The sequence below is a fragment of the Mastacembelus armatus genome, chromosome 8 (assembly GCF_900324485.2).
Source record: "Mastacembelus armatus chromosome 8, fMasArm1.2, whole genome shotgun sequence".
In the NCBI taxonomy this organism is placed as follows: domain Eukaryota; kingdom Metazoa; phylum Chordata; class Actinopteri; order Synbranchiformes; family Mastacembelidae; genus Mastacembelus; species Mastacembelus armatus.
The window spans coordinates 10,948,829-10,968,199 of NC_046640.1; the positions used below are offsets into that span (position 1 = coordinate 10,948,829).

Here is a 19,371-nt window from a genome sequence, read left to right on the forward strand (position 1 = left end):
CTAACAGCTGTGTACTTAATATTCTACACTGGATAGCAAATCACAAGACTGAAAAATTTTTTTTGGACAAATTTTTCAAAATTTTTCAAATTTCATGCATAAATTGTACCAGACATGTTATCAATACACCAACTGCAGTGCACTGTACTGTGCATACACCTCGTTGTGGCTTTCCAAGTGCTGTCACTGTTACACCTTTGCTGGCTGTATCTACTCTACTATTAGGCATTTACCTCCAGCTCCTCTGTCTCACTCTGCTCCAGGCTTTGATTTTCATCCGAGGCAAAAAATATTGTATTGTAACAGGAGCTGGTCTGGTCTTTTGACACTGGAGGGAGTGGAGGTGACATAGGATATAAGTCTCAAGTATAATGGAAAATTATACACGATATGGGTCTGTGCTTGTGCTGTATATTAAAAGTTGTATCACAAAGTGTCAGCTACAATGCCAAAATAATTCATCATTTTGGATGTAGTCCATACACAGTCAGCCCGCCACAGAAGCTGCAGCTGTTCCACTTCAGCCTCCAGCCACCCCAGTCCCAAACCTGGCTGGGTGACTGAGCAATTTTGATAAAAATATTTATATTTATATATAATTATCATGTTATTTTAAATGTTTATTGTTGCTTTAGGTAAATCTAATAATTACATCCAAAAGAGAGCTGGGATAGGCTCCAGCAGATCCCCGTGACCCTGGTTAAGGAATAAGTGGGTATAGAAAATGCATGGATGGATGGAATCTGCTTTAAAATGAAATAATAGTGATTACATGGGGAGTCCTTGCTGATTTCATGCAAATTAATTTCATATAAAAATATAAGCGTGCAAACTATAATAATTTTCATTAAATATAAAGTTTTCTCATATGCACACATTTTAACACTTTTTCAGGAAAATGGGCCCTCAAAGCCTCAAATTCACACACTTGCAATACCATCCACGATCACTAAGGGCCCTGTGCAAAACACAAATGTCCCTCTGGGGTCCAATTTCCTTTTTTTAAAAAAAAAAAACTGCACTAGGCATATCAGGAGGCTGCTTTCTATTGATTGCAATGCTTGTGCCCTGTGGCGACCGAGACATGGTCCCCATGGGGAAAACCAGTCCCCACGGTGTGAGTGTGATAGGTCAGGTGTTGGTCCCCACCAGATTAGAAAAACGAGAGTGCGCACGCACGCACACACACACACACACACACACACACACACACACACACACACACACACACACACACACACACACACTATATATATATATATATATATATATATATATATATATATATATATATATATATTTAAATAGTCATGAAACAATTTATTACAAGTTCTAAAAGCTTTATTTCCCCAAATCCATCACTTATCCTTTCTAATGTACAGCACTGTAAGTTTTTTTTGTCAATCCATCCATGTGTACAGTGTTTCCTGCTCTCTAGAGCTATGGATGGATACCCTGAATGGATGGTCATGTCAGCATTTGCTCAACCTGTCACCCCTGAGAAGGCCTGGCTATTGTGACTTTAGGATATTGTCTTTAAAGGCCTTGAATAATAATATTAATTTAGTCACCATCAACAAGGGAAAAAAAAAGCTCACCCAAAAAATTTTTTGTTTTAAATATTTTCTCTTGTACTTTAAAAAAACATGTTGGTAAAACCATGTAAATAAACAAACAAACAAAAAGAAAGCAAGTATGCTGTCCAGAGCCTACAATAACATAATCTACTCTTCTATGATAGTAGTTCAGTATGATACAGATAACAATAGCAACTCTGATAAAATCTCTATAGTTACTCTATGGTTTCTACATATAATTAGCCTTATCTAGCTTCTTTATTTTAAGAAAAGTTTCAGTTCTTTAGGTCAGCATTCCCACTGAGCAATAGAAACAAACAAACAGTGAAGATTAAAGGCTGGCTGGTTCACTGAGTAGTGCGACTGGGGAAAATCACATCAATATGGTGGGGAGAGCCAGGGGCTCCACTTACCCAGAAAGATTTGGGGGTTCTTAAACAGAAATATACATCGGATCAAGGGTTTTGTGGTAGCACTAGTACAAGATGGCAATTACAGAGTTTTCACGACAGATGGCACTGCTGCATCACAGACAACTATACATATTGCACAATGAGAAATGCATAGGATTTGCTCCATTAATGTAATTTAAAAGAACATGATTTGGTATGAGTGTTGAAGGAAGGATGATGTGTATGCTCCAAGTCCTTATGAACCTTTGCCAAACAGTCTGTTTTGGCAGAGGAAGGGTTGAGTGTCAGGAGATATCTTGGGTGGGAGGCGGGGAGACAGCACGTGGGCATGAAGAGCAATATGACAGTTGATGTTGCACTTGTGACACTTATCCCAAACACTTGTCTCTGACGTAACATTGTTATGCTCAGTGGAAGTCATACAAAAGTTCTTCTGCTCCACTAAAAAGTGAAACAGCAATGTCATACGGCGCTGAAGCACCCTCTCCGCAGCGCGAGAGCAGCTATAAATGGAAAGGCTCAGCCCAGAGTCACAACATGTGGAGACTGACCATGAGCATCAAGCATCAAGGGCAGCACCGTCAAAATAACTCATCATTTTGAATGACCTTTTGAGTTGGCCCTTGGCTGTGTTGGAGTACATAATACATTTTGTGTACAGTATAGAATAGATAAAGCCATTGACACACTGAAAACACATCATAAACATAAATATACTGAATGTATTGCTTTAAATGTGAGACTTATCTTATTCATGGATAAACCATAAAGTGATCATTCTCACCTGATTGTTTTTTTTTTCTTTCAAAAAAAAAAAAATAAAAAATTCTCACTGAAAACGACATGGGATTGTAAAAACATATACCTAGAGCAATAAAAGGTGAATATCAACACATTTTTCATTGCTTTTATAAGTAAATTAGTTTTAAGGTGCTTTTAATGTGGTTGCCATGGCACTGTGCTTTGTTCCCTCCCACGCTGTGCACAGAAACTGCAACAGGATGTCAATCAAATACTGGCTGAACAGCCTCCCCACCCACTGTCATCCAAACTTTTCACTGAGCTCTAAAATCCCATCAAGTCTTCAAGTTATCCATTGTGTTTTCATTATGTGTATGATTGTGTGAGAGTGTGCTGGGGGGAGGCTTTCCCTGCTCCTCATCATCTCATGCTGAGATAACGGCAGAGAAAATGAAGGGCAACAGCGAGGTGACGACAACAGAATGAAGGAGGAAGAAAAAGAAAAAAGAGCAGTCACAAGGAGAAAGAAATAATGGCATTTTGTAAGACATCCACAGCTGCAGAAATATTTTTATGCTGCTAGCCTGGCAAGAATGTAATGTTCAAGCTGCACTGTGATAATGATTCACTGGACTGAAAAAAAAAGAAAAAAAAAAAAAAGATTTGCAACTTGAAACAAAGTCAAGTTGACAAGCTGACCTTTTCTGGACCTTAATGAGTGTTTAATCCTGAGTTTAAAGGAAAGGAAAAAACATTTGAGGACTATGATTATATCTGTGAAGAAGTTGCAAATGGTGCTAATGGAGTTTTAGTGTATGGACATACAGCAGCCTATGGACTGTAGCTATCGATGCACACACTGCTCACTATGAGATCTCAGATTTGTCTTTGACATGTTTAAGGTTAGGGACCAGTGTGTGGTTTGTTAATGGCTGTATTTGTGATCCCATGTAACATTTGACTACAGATGATTCTTTAAGCATGTTACTTAAACACTGATCAATGAGACTGGCTTGGCCACCATACAGAATGCCTCGACTTCATCCTACCTTTCATGAACCCCCAAACCAATAAGTTAAAAAAAAAAAAATGATTAGAAAAGCATCAAGTAAAGGGACATTATTTTGTGGCAACCACACTAAACATATAGCTAGACTCATCTATATTTATTCTCTAATAAATTACACAATAATATCCAGAATCCAAACCATGTTGACCCATGAAATGGCTATAAAAGCGGCCTCTGTGCACCAGTCACTGTCTGGAGGCCTGTCCTGCTCCTTAGGTCATGATAAGAGGAGCAGAAAGAAGGCATGATGGGGAATCTTGGCCTTTGTGATAGGAACAGCTCTCAGGCCTCATGGCCTACTGAGGATCAGGACTTGTGCACTGCTTCCTTCTTAGGTCAGGTGGGCTGCATAGTTTGCGTGTGGCCTTTGACATGTGGGTCACACTAAAGGGGGCCTGGGGCTTGGAAAAGGGGAAGGGGTGGAGCTCTAATGGCAAGTGGGTCAAGTCTTTAGTAAGGGGAGAAGATGATGGGTGTGTGTGTGGCCCGCAGTGGCCCTGGGGCGGGCCGAAACAGTGCAGGGCCCAGGAAGGGGGTCTGGATGAAGGTGGTGGTGCCCACTGGGTGGCGCAGAGCCAGTGGGTTAGTAGCCACTGTGCACAGAGTTGGCGGGGTGAGGGGGCTGGGCAGGAAGCCAGTTGTCAAGCTCTTGGTCAGTTGCTTCTGCAAGGCCAGTTTGGTCTGGAGAACACAGGAGGGGGAACGGTGAGAAATGAGAAAAGAACAAGTAAGGACAGGGCATGTTTAGTGGACAAACATGTTTCCCAAACTCATGGCCCTTGTTTGCACACTTAGCTGCAGCAGAAAAATACATGCTCTTACTAATTACAGACAGAATTGCATGCACTCATCAGATACACTGGACACACTTTAGCCTCTTCCAGTCAGGACAAGGGTTAAATGGCAGGTATTTACTCTACAACTCTATGATTTTAAAAGGATAGTTCAGATCTTTTTAAGTTAAACTGTTTTACTCAATGGTCAGAACATTGATGCGTGAATGTTATTTTAGATTAGACCATCTAAAATGGAGGTATTCCACCAGGATGCCAAAAAAGTTCGACGAAAACATTTCAAACCATACCACAGGTTGGAACATATTGAACAAAAAGATGAAAGCTAGAGAGTTTTCTGCAGAAGCTTCTATAAATCTTTTACTATGTTCTTGCGTGTCAGAGCTGACTTCTCTGCAAAACAAACTCTAAACCTTTTCAAGCTTACATTTGATATGTGAAAGATGCAGACCTCCCTCTATAATGAAACTATTAATAAACAAAATTAATTCCTGATTAAAAAAAGATTAAAAGTCATATCAATCATTAGAATTTGACTCATTAATGTTGATGTTCTTGTGAATGTTTCAAATGTTTTTCAAGGCCAATGTTGAAAATAGTTTTGTAGCTATTCCTTTGACCTACAGCAACTGTCTCAGCAAATATCATTCCTTAAATGTGCTAAGTGGGAGGAAAGTGTTTTTCCTGTCTGTTCTCCATTCTCTATAATAATTTAATAACGAAGTGAATTAGTGTCATGGCTACCAATTTTAATTATTTCTCTTTAGTTTCTGAGAAATCATGTTTTGTCTTTCACTTTGGTAGCAGCAGATGGCTCTAAACACTACAATACCCATGAGTCTTGACTGCTGCTGCTACAGACAAGAAGTCAGGAGAAGGCACAAATCAGTGGTAATGATTTCAGAATCCTTTTTTGCTGAATCTGTGAACAAAATACAACACTAGAGTTGCCAAATTAATCAACAGCTGAATTAAATGAAGCTGGAGTTCTTTGATAGGATGCTTTTTGCAGAAATTTACCTGTTAAATGTTAAATTTGTTAAATGTTATCTTCAACTTTTTACATAAAAAATATTATTTTTTAAGAATTTAGTCATCTTTTGTACCTATGACTCAACTGGGAGATTTTTATACTCATCAAGGCTGTAGTAGTGCTCTAACTTTGAATTGAGTCAGATAATGTTGTCTATTGAAAAAATGAATGGGATTTTATTTCAGGACCAAGGGTGCCCAAAATACCTCCTCCCACTTTGCAGTTCTATTGACCTCATAACCAGAGAGTAAAACAAACAGTACCTTATGTCTGAAAAAAAAAAATTGAACTATCCTTTTGATATACGCATGATTTCTTCATTATCTCTGCTCAGTCCCCTGCCCATGACCAGGCCTAAAGTTCAGCCAGCTGAAGCTCTCGCCCTCCAATCCAACCCCAGTCTCGGCCTCTCCTGACACTGACCTGCGAGGAGAGGGAGTTGAGGTTGTACTGGGTGAACGCTTTCTTCAGGGTCGACACAGCCACGCCTGCATAGCCACTCCATCTCACGTTCTGTAGGATGGAGGAGGAGTATGGGGAGAAGGACAGATGGGGAGGTGTGTATATGAAGGAGCAGAGAAGTGATTAACCTGGAGTGCTGATTCAGGCTGCTGTTGTCAGAGCTGGTCAGTGGGGAGAGTAGGACTGTTTTAGACCTGTCTCAGGGGTAGGGGACTCACTGAGTACAACAATGTGCTTAACCTCTATGACAGTACAGGCACACAGGGAAGCTGCCTCACTGAGGCATGCAAACCCCTAAGCGCACTGTAATCACTGTGTGTGTGTGTGTGTGTGTGTGTTTGTTTTAACTGTATGTCTGTTGGAGCTCAGGTCAAATCATTTAACTGTGACAGAGATCAATTAAAATTTGTGTTTAAAAATGCATTAGTTTACAAGCTAGAATTATTTTTTTTTTCAGTTTGGCAAATGTGTACAGCATGTTCAAGCATAAGAGCAAGGCAATTATGTTTTGTTTGTCTTTCTTGAGTGTGTGTGTGTGTGTGTGTGTGTGTGTGTGTGTGTGTATGTGTGCATATTGGCATGACAGTGTTTTGTTTGTCTGTGTCTTTATGCTGAGACTTACCGCTAAGCTGGAGCTTGGCTGGCTCTTGCTGTGGGGGGTAAACTTGGGCTTGGGTGGTTTTCCGGCCAGCCTATCCTTGTGCCTTCTGCTATTCATGTGCTGCAGAGACCAGCAGAAATACCATTAGTAAGGCAACACGCATCTGTTGTACCACAGCGGAACAACTTCAAATGTTATCTGCTGAATTAATAATGGATACACATTGGGTATGACTGAAGTGCACAGAAATTACATCACACTACTTTTTACCACTCTCCTTCTCTGGCTGCAGTGCTAACAGGCTTATGTCCTCCCGGGATAGAGGGTGTGTATATAAGACCAGTGGAATACATTTAAAGCTAAAGTCACTGTGGTGCTCACACGTGCAAGGATATCCTCTATGTTCTCCACATTCAGCTTCACCATAGGTAAAGTTTCCAAGACAATCTCTTCACGCTGATGTAGTACTTAATGAACATCAAAAGGGGAGAAATTGCATCCACAACCTGGTTTGATGTAACCAGAAAATTAAATATAGTAGCTCTCAATAATGAGTGGTAAATAAATCCATGCTCACTGAAGAGCCTTGCAAGTAGTTGTAGCACCAATGTGGAAAAATAGCTGCTGCTTGAATGTACTCTGCACTCTCAGACTGCTTTCAATGGCTTCATTCATGTAGCTGTAAACGAAACTGCTGCTTTGATTTAAACACGCGCACACACACACACACACATTTTCTTCATTGAGGTGTTTTTAAAATGAACACTTGGATTAAGTAAAGTCTTTAAAATCTCATAATTTACATTTATCATTTTAAAACCCATCATTTTAGCTGGCTTTTATGATTGTGACATTGCAGGTCAGTCTAGTCTAGGTTCAATGGTATGTGCAGGCAGTGCTGTTCTCTGATTAATTCTATGGCCACATCATAAGTCTGTGGAGGTGAGGTAATTATATGCAATATTTTCTCCAGTGCCTGCCATGATTTGGCTAGAGAGCTTTTTTCCCTGCAGAGTCAACAGTGGTTTTATACATTTTGAACAAAATCAGGTTAGCAACACTCACTTAGTATGCCTTGACAAATCAGCAGGACTTCTCCAAACCCCCGCTTAATGCTGTGTTTTTCATTTCATACAGCACTTGAAGGATAAAGAAGTCTCAGAGTGATAGCTCTTTACCTTTAGTCCTCCCACTCGGCTACTTTGCAGCCAAAATGTCTGAGGTCTTTTGTGGCGTTAAAAAGTTCAATAAGTGGTTCATAGTTTTGATATGTTGCCACACAAACATTTATTCCATTGCTTTAACCAGTGAATCGGATTACAGCTATTATAACTATCTTGAAGAATTATGCAAACTGTTTTAATTTGTTCCAACTCTTACAGCTCTCTTACAGTGAATTGTGCCAAATGGCAACTATACCTGGCTCAGCTGTGTCTCAGAATTCACAAAGATCTCACACACTTCACACTGGAAGTTCTTGCTGGGCACACCGACGCTGCCTTTGCTGCCCAGTCTCTTGCTCTTGCACCCTGCACGAGCTGCCACCACTTTCCCCCTGCGTCGTGGCAGGACGTTGTGACCTTCCAGCATCAGTTTGTGCTTTGTGCCTGGTGGAAAAAGCAGTGAGTTGATAGATTGGTGTAAATTAATCTGATATAAGTTAAAATATTACAGGCCTTCATCTGATTACAACCAACCAAACTTCTATTGCACTTGTTTTAAGATAAAGTACAAGCTTCAGCCTATTACCACTGTTATGTGCTTCCAGTTGCGAGAGGGAGTTGACTGTGACTTTACAAACAGGACAATGGAGATGAGCTTTGCTCTTCTTGGGGTCTTTCTCCTCATCTGTACGTGGCTCCCCATTGGTGCTGGACGTGTCTGCATGGCTGCCTGACTCAATGGTTGAGCCTACAGCTTCAATGGCCTCTGTGACTTCAGGGGTGCTGGTGTCTGAGGCAGTTTCGGAGAGTTGGGAGGAAGGTGATATCTGAGGGGGAGAAAGAGTGACCAACTCCACTGAGGAAACCTCAGATACTGGCGTCAGCATTACAGAGCTTCTGGGATTCTCTTCAGGCTTCACCTCCTGGTTGGCTGATTCTAGATCAGACCGAAGACCTATACAAGACATTGGCAAGGAAAGAGAGAATGAGCAAACAATAGGTTATTACAGACAGTGTGAGTGAGTTTGGCATGAGCCTCCATCAAAATACCTGATAAATACCTTAAAGCCTACTTGTTACACCATAATGTTTATTACTATTTCTACATGAGTAAAATATGATTATGTGATGTGTGAGAGTGGAGGCCACACACTGTTGTAACTTATGTAATTTATGTAAATTAATTTTTAAGTAATTGGAAAAGTATGTAATTACTTTTTAATATGTACTGTATTAGTTTCACATTTTACTTACCCAGTGTAGACTAAAAGCTTTTCAATGGCAATTATCATAACATCAACAAGGTATAATGTGTAAAAAAAAAAAAAACATTATACAGCAAGAAAACTGCCCATGCATGCTTCACACCAAAAAACTTTTCAAACTGCCTTAACATCCATCCATCCATGGGCAATGCTGCTTATTCTGTGGAGGGTTGAAGGAGGGCTGGAATATAAATTCAGTGCTATTAATCCCCAAGTAACCATTTTTCTTAAAGTACAATATTGATGGAACATTAAGCATGCTTTTCAAGTGTTAGCCTTATGGCGCTTTCTGATATCAAATCAGTCTTTGCTTTAAACCATGTGGAACAGACCAGATTAGTGTTGGTTTAGGGAAGTAAATGCCAGCCACCTCCCTCCCTCCATTCTGCCTTCCCTCTCCTTCTCTCTCCCTCACTTTTCAAATATCAAGTGGACCCACAGTCTCAGTCAATATAAACAAACCTATTGACTGCCAGACCCTGCAGATAAGTCACTGGAGTTCCATTACACATCTACCCTTCACCCCATTGCCCTCCCACGGGAGTCACACACTTCACCCCAGAGCACTGTGCACTACGCTTGCTGAATATCTCCATTTCATTTAGTGTGGTTTCTCCCCACACATGCTCACATGGCCCTCCTCAATGCAACTGTGCTTCATTGATTTTCCTTTTTTTTTTTACGTCTCAGAGTAAATTCATCATTTGAGATAAGGGTCTTCCTCTCTCATTCCTGCTAAAGAAAAGGAACCTATAGAGGAGGAAGATTAGACAGTCCCCTTGCTGTAATGAGAATGACCCCTGGAGGATTTGAGCTTTTCTATAGGGGGGCAGGGTATGATCATGAGCTTAGGTGAAAGACAAGGCCACCTGAGAAACCTCTAGAGGGGAATGATACAGATCAACGGATTTAGCAGGAACCTTACAGAGGAAGACATAGAGGCTGGTGGTAATCAAAGCTTTCTAAAAATCCAAAAGTTTGGATCATGAAGGACCTCATTCAGCAGAGAATCATTTTAGATATCCCTGCTGAATTACAGGTATTCTCATTTTTTAATTTTTTAAAGTCACCACCTATAAAAATACCAGTGAATCTTTTATTCTTATATGGAAAGTAGTCCCTTAGTAATAGGTAATCAACAGGAAATGTTTAGAATCATTCCAGTAACAATGTCAAACTGATCTTGTGTCAGTTATGATAAAAAGAAATCCTAGGAAACTGATACAAATTCTGATCAATGCCAAAACTCACATACCCTCTTCTCAACAAGAAAAATGCCTGTCTGCCAGTTCGTCCCATTTGTCTTCTGACTGTCTACAAGATGAAAGAAACTGCTACCAACATTGGCAACCTGTCAGACCAAAGGCCAAAATATTGGCAGTGGTTAGCAAGTTCTCCGTGGAGTAGACTTACACAACAGCAAATTATGGATATTTGAATCAATGTTATGCAGGCAATCATTAGTTTTCTTTAACCTGAAAGGGAATTTAATCTATGCTTTAACAGTCCAATTAAATCTGAGAGTGTAAACACATCTGACGAGATCTTCATTCAGCAGATTGATCCACTGAGAACTTTAAAGACAGCCAAACGATCAATTATTACGAATATTGGAGTCATTGTGCACACGGGCAGCCTCAGAGCATAAACAACCTCCCTGGGGAAAAATCCTTGGTAGCTTAAATCATCATTACTGTGGTGACAGACAGAGTTCCCTTGAAGACAGTTTCAACAGCAGAGTCAATCAAAGCCCAGGGTGATTGATGCTTGACACGACTGATGCAGGCCCTCTGTCTCTGGGTGCTGGCCTGATGCTCTCTCGCTGTCTGCCTACTCCTTCCTTTGCTGGTCCGGGACATGGTTTATGAACATCGATTAGCCTGTTTGTACGATTGAAAACATCGTTTCTGCTTTTCCCTGGCTCCCTCCTGTATGTACGAATCACTGTGGTATCATAAACAACAGAACATCTATAGAAATTAAGTGATGTTAGAACATTTTACAGAATCATATTTTTTGGAAGAGACAAAAAATTGTGTACAATTTTGTGTACAGTACGTTTATTTATATACAGAGTTCCTATTGGAATAGAGGTCTTCTTGGTACTTGAACAGTTTAAGGTCCTGTATTTATGTCTGGCATTAGTTCCTGTCAACACTTGCTCCAAATTTCAGAGAAATAAATACACTGGCACTGATGACAGCATTTGGATGTGTTTACCAAAATCATTACAAATCACATTTTTAAAAATAAAACAGATTTCTGATATCAAACCAATGGTCAGGGGATATGGTTTGGTTAAGTTTAGGTGCAAAAGGACTTTGCTAAGATTAGGAAACATTGTGGGTTGAGTTCAAAAGTCTACTTTAGTTAGTTGGTTTACTTTAGTTAGTGTCTATAGGAATATGTAACAGTAATCCTCTTTGTCACAGTCTAATGTTGGGTTGATCCACCCCTCTGCAGAATGTGTGGTTCTTCCACAAAGTCAGATCATTTTCTCCTATGCTCTGATTGGACAATTTTATGAATATAAAATATTTCTGTTGTCACTGCTGCTTTGTCAAACTTAAACATATTGTTTTTGACCATTTGATGAACTCATGTTCTCATTGTTTAACTCTGCTGATGCTTCAAAGTCACTCATTTCTCTCTGGTACTTATTCAGGAATATTTAATTCATGTTTAAGTCTTTTGCTATTATTCCTAACTATGTTGTAGCAAGACCTGCATTTTAATTACCTGGTTCATTCCACGTTGGGTTGAATATACCTTGAAAGCTAATTGTGACCTAATGTTTGTTCCTCTGTAATTGCACGTTGAACAACCTGCTGCACCTCCTGGTGAAAAGGTATAGGTGAACAACGGTAGTGGCCTCATGTGTCTAAGTGCGCATTAGTAGATTTTCTAACAGAGCTGAAGAGGTTGACTTTGCGGATCTAGAGGAAGAATGTTTATTGGAAGCCACACAGTCCGCACTGTGGAATAATCGACAGGTGTGTTATTGGTTCCTGATGGCAGACAATGTGATCATTACCGTCAGACAGCTCCCCACCAGCCTTCAGTTTCATGGAAGATGTAACTCATTTCATTGAGTGTTAATTTGGAGTGCTATTCAATTACAGGTTGGCATTGTGGTGCATGCCACCACTGGCTTGCCCTGCTGCATTTCAATTTCACATTAGGCCAATCACACAATTGGGCTTATTAAAGAGTGTTCCTCCTCACAAAATTGCCCTGGAACTGTAAAATTATTCACAGCATAAAAACTAGCTATGACTTATCTACTTTCTCTCTCCACTGACCCTCCTCCTCCTGCACACTCTTTCTGTCTTATTCCTCCCTCTGTCTTCTTCATTCATTTCATCTTATCTTTCATTTCCCACTCTTCGTCTCGTTTCGTTTCTGCCACTTCTTCCCTCTTTCAGGGCTCTCCTTTGCAACAGCGGAATATTAAAATGAAGTTTGATGAAAGTGTTATCAGTCTGCCAGTCTTTTGTCCACTTTCCCCTTTCTCAAGGAGACTCTTAGTGCTCAAGGCAAAAAAGTGTGCTCATCTGTCCATGTGCACGTGAACATGAGGTGGGGTTATGAGGGGGACTGAAGTAAAAACTGTCTCCCTCTTCTACCAAAACATTCATATCTCTTCTCTGATACTCTGTCTAGTATGCAAACGTATTTTGAAATTCTGCTCAGAATATGTTCTTCTCTGGGGCAGGGGAAGTTGAGGGGAGGATGAAGTAGGAAAGAAGAGAGAGGGGAAAACTGCTCTTCCGCTTCTCCATTTCCATCATCTTGGATGTGTGGACCCAGATAAGTGCAACATGAGAAAGTAATGGGCTCACTCTGCAGTCAAAATGCCACAGGAGCAATTCATGCTCTCTGAGCTGAAGTTGCAGCCATGTCATATTCTGCCAGTACACTCTGTATTTTTTTATCAAAAGTTAAAATGTCTATTTTTACACCACAAGTATAAAACATTTGAACTTTTCGTGAAAGAATCTGGTGCCTTTCATCATTTTCAATTTTCCTTTCTATTTGACAGACCCTTAAATGAAAATTCACACCACTTTTCTGGTCTTTCTCAGCTCAACCAGAACTATGTCCTTCTTTTCATGCTGCACAAACACACCAATTATGGTTCTACAACCACTCTATCTAACCGAAATAGAAGAGAGGAGAAGGGAGCAGGCAGGAGTCAGACAGTGGAAATTAAGAGGCAAAGGGGGTAAAAACAAGTTCAGATCAATTTCAGCTAGCCCCTTTATTTACACATCTCTTGCTCCTAGACATCCCACAAGCCCACAGCTTCAGTCTTTCATCCATCACAGGGCTCAGGGACAAAGGGCCAGATGGAGTAGTAGGGGTTGACATTGCTGAGTTTTGAATGAGCAGAAACACAGAGTTGATAATAGATAAGAGGGAGACAAAGGATAAATTGTACAGATGATCTAATCTCAAACTGTAACACAATGGAGCAGAGGAAATGAGATAAAGGAGGCCAAAATATGTTGGCGAAGGAGGATAAAACCTGATGATGATGTAAGAGAAGTATTGGTGGATGAAATTTGCTAAGATTAAATAAAGTGGATGGAGGAATTAGAGGAATCAAAGAATGATAGAGTGATCATCAAGGTGAAGAGGGATAGAGAAGTAGAGGTTACAAATAGCATGCTGTTGCTGTAGCTTTTCTGTCATCTCTCTGTGAGTGTACGTACTTGTTCCCTCCACTAAGCTTGTATCCATGAGCACAGAAAGAGCTGCCTCAGAAGTAGATGTCTTGCTCCTGTCTCGGTCTCGCTCTCGGTCTCTGTCTCGTTCTCTCTCCCTCCCTGTGGATGAGGTCTCCCCAGCTCGTCTCTGTCTGCTCTTCTGGGCCTCCATGGCTTTGAGTTTACGGGCATGCTTGTGGCCTTTATAGTGGGCTTCTGCTTGGTTCTGCAGAATAATGAGAGAAAACCTGGTTAGGAGGGACAAGGAGAAAAGAATGTTTGACTCAGTGAGTTATCTGCTAGAAAGAATGGAGCCCACGTGCAATAAATGTTAAAATGCATTCCCAAATATTCACACTCTGAGGCGTACACAGGCTGCAAGGAGGAGAGTCTGTTTCCACCTGATAACAGAACTGGCACACTGGGAGGCCAGAGGTATAATTGCATGTGTAATACGCAACAAGAGAGAGGATCCCATCTCCACAACCACCCTATTACTGTGCACTCTGAGAGTCAGCCTCTGCAAATCCTAGATGCATGCAGCAATACATACTAAACACACAAATTTCCCTTTCGGTTGGATCAGAATTTACCTTCACAATGTCATTATTTTCATGACCCTGTTAAGAACAAAGTCCCCGTTGTCAGGGAAAATGTGGCTTCAGAGGAATAGCAGGGAAATCAATACAGAGATCACACATTAAAACCTAAGGCAACTATCATCAGCTTCTGACCTGGTTAAGACATACTTTTTGGGAGAGGGAGCAGAATGACAATCCAGAAACACAAAATAAATAAATAAATAAATAAATAAATAATAAGCTACTGTACTGCCCTTTTCATACCCTTAATTTTAAAGAGGGATGGATTAAGGATGAAGGATTAAACACAAAATAGCTTTTTTATTTCCCAGAGGGTGCATATTTTGAGGCGGAGCAAGGTAAGGAGTAGTTGTTCCTCCAAGACTGCAAAGCGTTCTTCCAAGATCCAGTTTTAAATCATGCAAATCCTCTGGCACCAAGTAACTTCAGTAGAGAGACTGGACCTTTCCTTGAAGGACTCCTAAGTGGGGAATTAATTCATGCAGAAATAACTAAGAGAATGAAAACCCTAAGATGTTTTCATAAAGAGTGGAATGTGAACTTCTTTTATTACCTAAAGTACAACAGTACATTTACTCCCATAAACAACAACAAAAAGCTCACTGTCTGCTCTGTATAGGTGCAGAGATACAACGTTATAGGCGCGCACACACACACACACACACACACACACACACACACACACACACACACACACACACACACACACACACACACACACACACACACACACACAATCAATCTCATGTGTTAGCTCTATGTAAACACCAGCAGTCTGGTTATAGAGTTAAACAAGTACACTCCACATTAGCAAGCCTAATGATATAGTGGCGGCCTATAAATAATGCGGCTGTCAAAGCATCTGTAAGCAACTCGAATACTTCAGCACAACGTGTGAGTGATCAGCCATGAAAAGGCTTCAGAGATTAGCGTGATGTGACAAATTCAGCTAGTGCCTTCCCCACCACCAGTTTCTCCATCTGATTGAGTTTCACTGGAGGCAGTGGGACAAGGTGTGAAATGAGCTTTGGTTTTCACATGCCCACCCAGTAATCAGGACTGCGGAGATATACAGAGCTCTTCGAAGGGATTCATGAGTGTCCAGTGATTAAGAAATCCCCAGGCTAAAAGTAAACACTGGACTATATCTGGTGGATAGACATATGTTTAGTGGGTGTGAAACATTTGGAATCATTTCCTCACAGCTCCAAAATGAGGCCGAATGCACGCTCTCAATAATGACTTGCTTGTAGCAAAAATAATAAAAAAGACATAAAAAAGTGAATCTGCCAGTTGGTTTGCTTAATTTAACAATCAGTGAGCTGCCTCTTTTGATTGTAGAGGTTGATGAAGAGAACTGCACAGTTCTCCCCTCAAGTCACTGACATTACTGGATGGAGGAAAAAAAAAAAAAAAGAAATACTTTTACTGGTACTCTTTTCCTACAACTGCAAGTCACAGTTGTGTCTGTGATATTTTTTGCTGCACAGTGCTATAAATACATCAAGCCCAATTATGTTCTATTATATTATGACAATGTAAAAATTTTATATGATGAAGAAGTAGAAAGACATAAAATGACACATTTCTTCCAATGCTTTCATATTCTATAGTCCTATTAGCATACAGTATTTCAACACCACTGTTTCAGGATGATAGATACTAGCACACACTGAACTAAAAATTAAATATGAATGTTCGAGCCAAGGTCCAATAACATTATATGACAAAAACATTATATGATTATATGACATTATAATGTTATATAGAAACATTATATATAAACATTATTAGACGATAATTACTTTCTGCACAATTACTGCATAAATATTAAAGGAGTATCTACAAGTTCTAATGATCGCTGTGGGAAATCAGTAGCGAACAAAAGTCAAACAACATCTAGCTTTTTTTTCCCAGAGTGTCACACCCTAAACACACTGTTCATCACTGTGAGAGGCCGATCACCAAAAAACAAGATTCCAGGTGGTGTTTAGTTGTTCTTTAAAGTTAAATTATGTTAAATTGAGCAGAGCAGAGGGAGCTTACTTATTTCCCCTTTGAGCATAAAGCATAAGGATAACTTGGAATAATATCTGAGCAAACTCTAAGGAGGTGCATTGAAGTGTTAGGAAAGTATTCATGCTCTCAGAGAGACAGATAAAGCTACAGTCAGACCCAACATGCCTCTTTAAGTCAGTGTGTGTAGGCAGGCAATGGGATTTGCTCTGGTGTGTGAAGAGTACGTCTGCATCTCCTCTTCCCCCTCAGCTCCCTGTCTCCTGTGCCTCAGCCCATCTTTGAAGATGGAGTCCAAAAGGAAGTGTGTGCCTGTGTTTGTGTGTCCAGATGTCTTAAGGCTTTTCTGGATTATTATCTGTTTGTTTATGTGGATATGCATGAAATGTCATGGGATATTTGTCTTTGTGTGTGCTCAAGTGTGAATGTTCACATGTGTACAGAATGCATGTGTGTATTTGTACTGTAAGTGTGGTGGTGGGAAGGACGGGAGAAATGCAACGAGGAGCTGAGAATGGTGCTTCCTGCTGGGGCTGTTGATTGTTTCTGCTCTTTACTGATAAATGGCAGCTCTGCCTGCAGTGGAATCCCTCAGACAACGTATAAAAAAGTGAATGCACCCCTGTGTCCCGAGTCTCTAAATATTTAACAATTTAAAATTTTTATGAAAGACATCAATAATGTTGTATTATTATTTTTGGGTAATTTTAGGTATTTGATCTCAAATATTTTCAACAACAGTTTAGATGGATTACACAGAAAATACTAATCAGATCAGTGCAATAAAGGTGAGTGACTCAGTGACCACTGCAACAAAACTGCACCTGTGACTTCCATTGAGTACAAATCACGTGTTTCAGTGGCTGATCAAACAGTGGACGGACGGTGTCTAGACAGTTGTTGCTCATAAAATGTAAAATTGAAAGATAAAACTAACTTACCTAGTGATTACAAATTTGGGAAGCATGTTATTTAATCAGGGGCAGCATGGTGGATGAGTGGTTGGCACTGTGGCCTCACAGCAAGAAGGGTCGTCGTTAGAAACCCATCAGGGGCCTTTCTGAGTGGAGTTTGCATGTTCTCCCTGTGCTTGTGTGGGTTTTCTCCAGGTACTCTGGTTTCCTCCCACAGTCCAAAAACATGTATGTCAGGTTGATTGGTGACTCTAAATTGCCCATAGGAGTGAGTGTGAGTGTGTGAGGTTGTTTGTCTCTATGTGGCCCTGTGATGGACTGGTGACCTGTCCCAGAGAGCAGGGATAGGCTCCAGCAGATCCCCGTGACCCTAAATAGGAATAAGTGGGTATAGATAATGGATGGATGGATTTGATGTTATTTAATCAGATAAAACCAATTAGAGTTTAGAATAAATGGGGCCCAGGATGTTGGGGATTGGCCTGGCCAGGACTATCAGAGAGTAGTGGCAAGAAATATGGTAGTAGGAGTGTCCTAATGTGGGGTCACACGAGTGCAGAAAGTGTAAGGGCGATGACATTTATAAATGATGCTATAAATGCAAGATTGTATACCCACATATTGAATGAAAAAATGGCTCTGTCTCAAAATATGACCTGGCCGAGAATGTGCCCTAAATCCAATAGAGCACCTCAGGAGAATTTTAAAGCAAAAGGAAGAGCAAAGAAACCCCTCCAGCAAAGAGCAGCTATAAAGCATCATCTGAAGAAGAGGAACGGCAAAACATCTCAGCATAGATTTGTGCAAGAATGTTGTCATGCACGTTCAGGAGGATTGAAGCAGTCATCAAAAATAAAGATGGACATAGGAAATATTTTTAAAAGTAAATTAATCCAATCTCACAGGTGAAAGGTGTACTGACGTTGGTTATAGCTTGTTTTCAAATAAGAAGCTACTCAGTGTACTCAGTTTAGTTGTGTGCATGAACACAAATACATGAGTCACTGAGGTTCATAAGAGCAGAGGCAATTGTGTAAATTATGGTAGTTCAATATTCAAGTAGCACAAATCAAAGAGATGTTGTTCTCTGAGGCAAGACTTATTTTTTGTTATAAATTGCTTTTATGTTTTAAAATACACAGTCTGACATGAACAGTCTCTTTTTTTCCTCTCTGATTGTCCAAAAACGTCTCTGTCTTTCTCATAAACACCAAAGCCACTGACACTTTTCTTACCGTTGAGTTAAAGCGCAGGTGGCAAATGTTGCAGGAGATAATCTGTTTTTTCTTGAGGGGCTGAGGGACACCAAATGTGTGGTTGATCACTGCCTTCTGGACAGGGTCCATCTGAGGGACAGAAACAAAAGACCAATGTAAACAACATTACTTTCTAAAACAAAATAAATTTCATTAGACACTGAGAAATACAGGTAACAGTAGTAACTGTGGTAGTAAAGATAGTACTTATTGGGATAACAGAATGAGAGACAACTGTAACACAGTACAAAAGTATATAAAACGTCTCCAAAAATGTTCATTGAAAATCAGGAATATTGCAGATGGGGAAGTTCAAAAATAGCAAAATAAATCCTAGACTATCCTGAACATCACAGATAACATGATAATGTTGTTATCAAAACGTAACCCATTTCTGATTCAGCAGTGCCACCGTCTGAACCCTGCTGCATACAACAGAGGGCATGAAGAGAAGATGTGCCTCACATGATAATCATAGTGTATCGAGAAAAAAAAAAAAACCATAAATAAAAATTAAAACGATAAAGCAGGGACTAACGGGGAGTGTGCGTCTAAAATAGCTGAGCAGGTTTTCCACATGAATCTGGAACAAATGAAAACTTCCTTCAGTGAATTAGCATGACTCTGTGTTGTGAGAGGAATACCTCAGTTTTCTCATACCAAGGACAAAGTGTGAGCTTTGTGCATAAGTTTTCTGATATCAGAGCCCATATATAGCGTGTGTGTATATATATAATGACTATAATGACTAATTTT

The 19,371-nt window shown here is 40.1% G+C and overlaps 1 protein-coding gene across 3 annotated transcripts in view; it reads right to left on the minus strand.

The window, feature by feature from the left end:
- Positions 1-3,531: 3,531 nt before the first annotated feature.
- znf385c (zinc finger protein 385C) overlaps positions 3,532-19,371 on the minus strand; it is a 105,448-nt gene continuing 89,608 nt past the window's right edge. For 2 of the 3 annotated variants that reach the window (XM_026325369.1, XM_026325368.1), the window contains exons 4-10: positions 18,595-18,705; positions 13,834-14,053; positions 8,440-8,808; positions 8,110-8,297; positions 6,712-6,810; positions 6,051-6,140; positions 3,532-4,481 (exon numbers count right to left, since the gene is read on the minus strand). In XM_026325369.1, coding sequence (XP_026181154.1) covers positions 4,251-4,481; positions 6,051-6,140; positions 6,712-6,810; positions 8,110-8,297; positions 8,440-8,808; positions 13,834-14,053; positions 18,595-18,705 — 1,308 coding nt within the window. In that variant the 3' untranslated portion in view covers positions 3,532-4,250. The remainder of the gene's footprint in view (positions 4,482-6,050; positions 6,141-6,711; positions 6,811-8,109; positions 8,298-8,439; positions 8,809-13,833; positions 14,054-18,594; positions 18,706-19,371) is intronic. The other variant, XM_026325370.1, reaches the window with a different exon arrangement.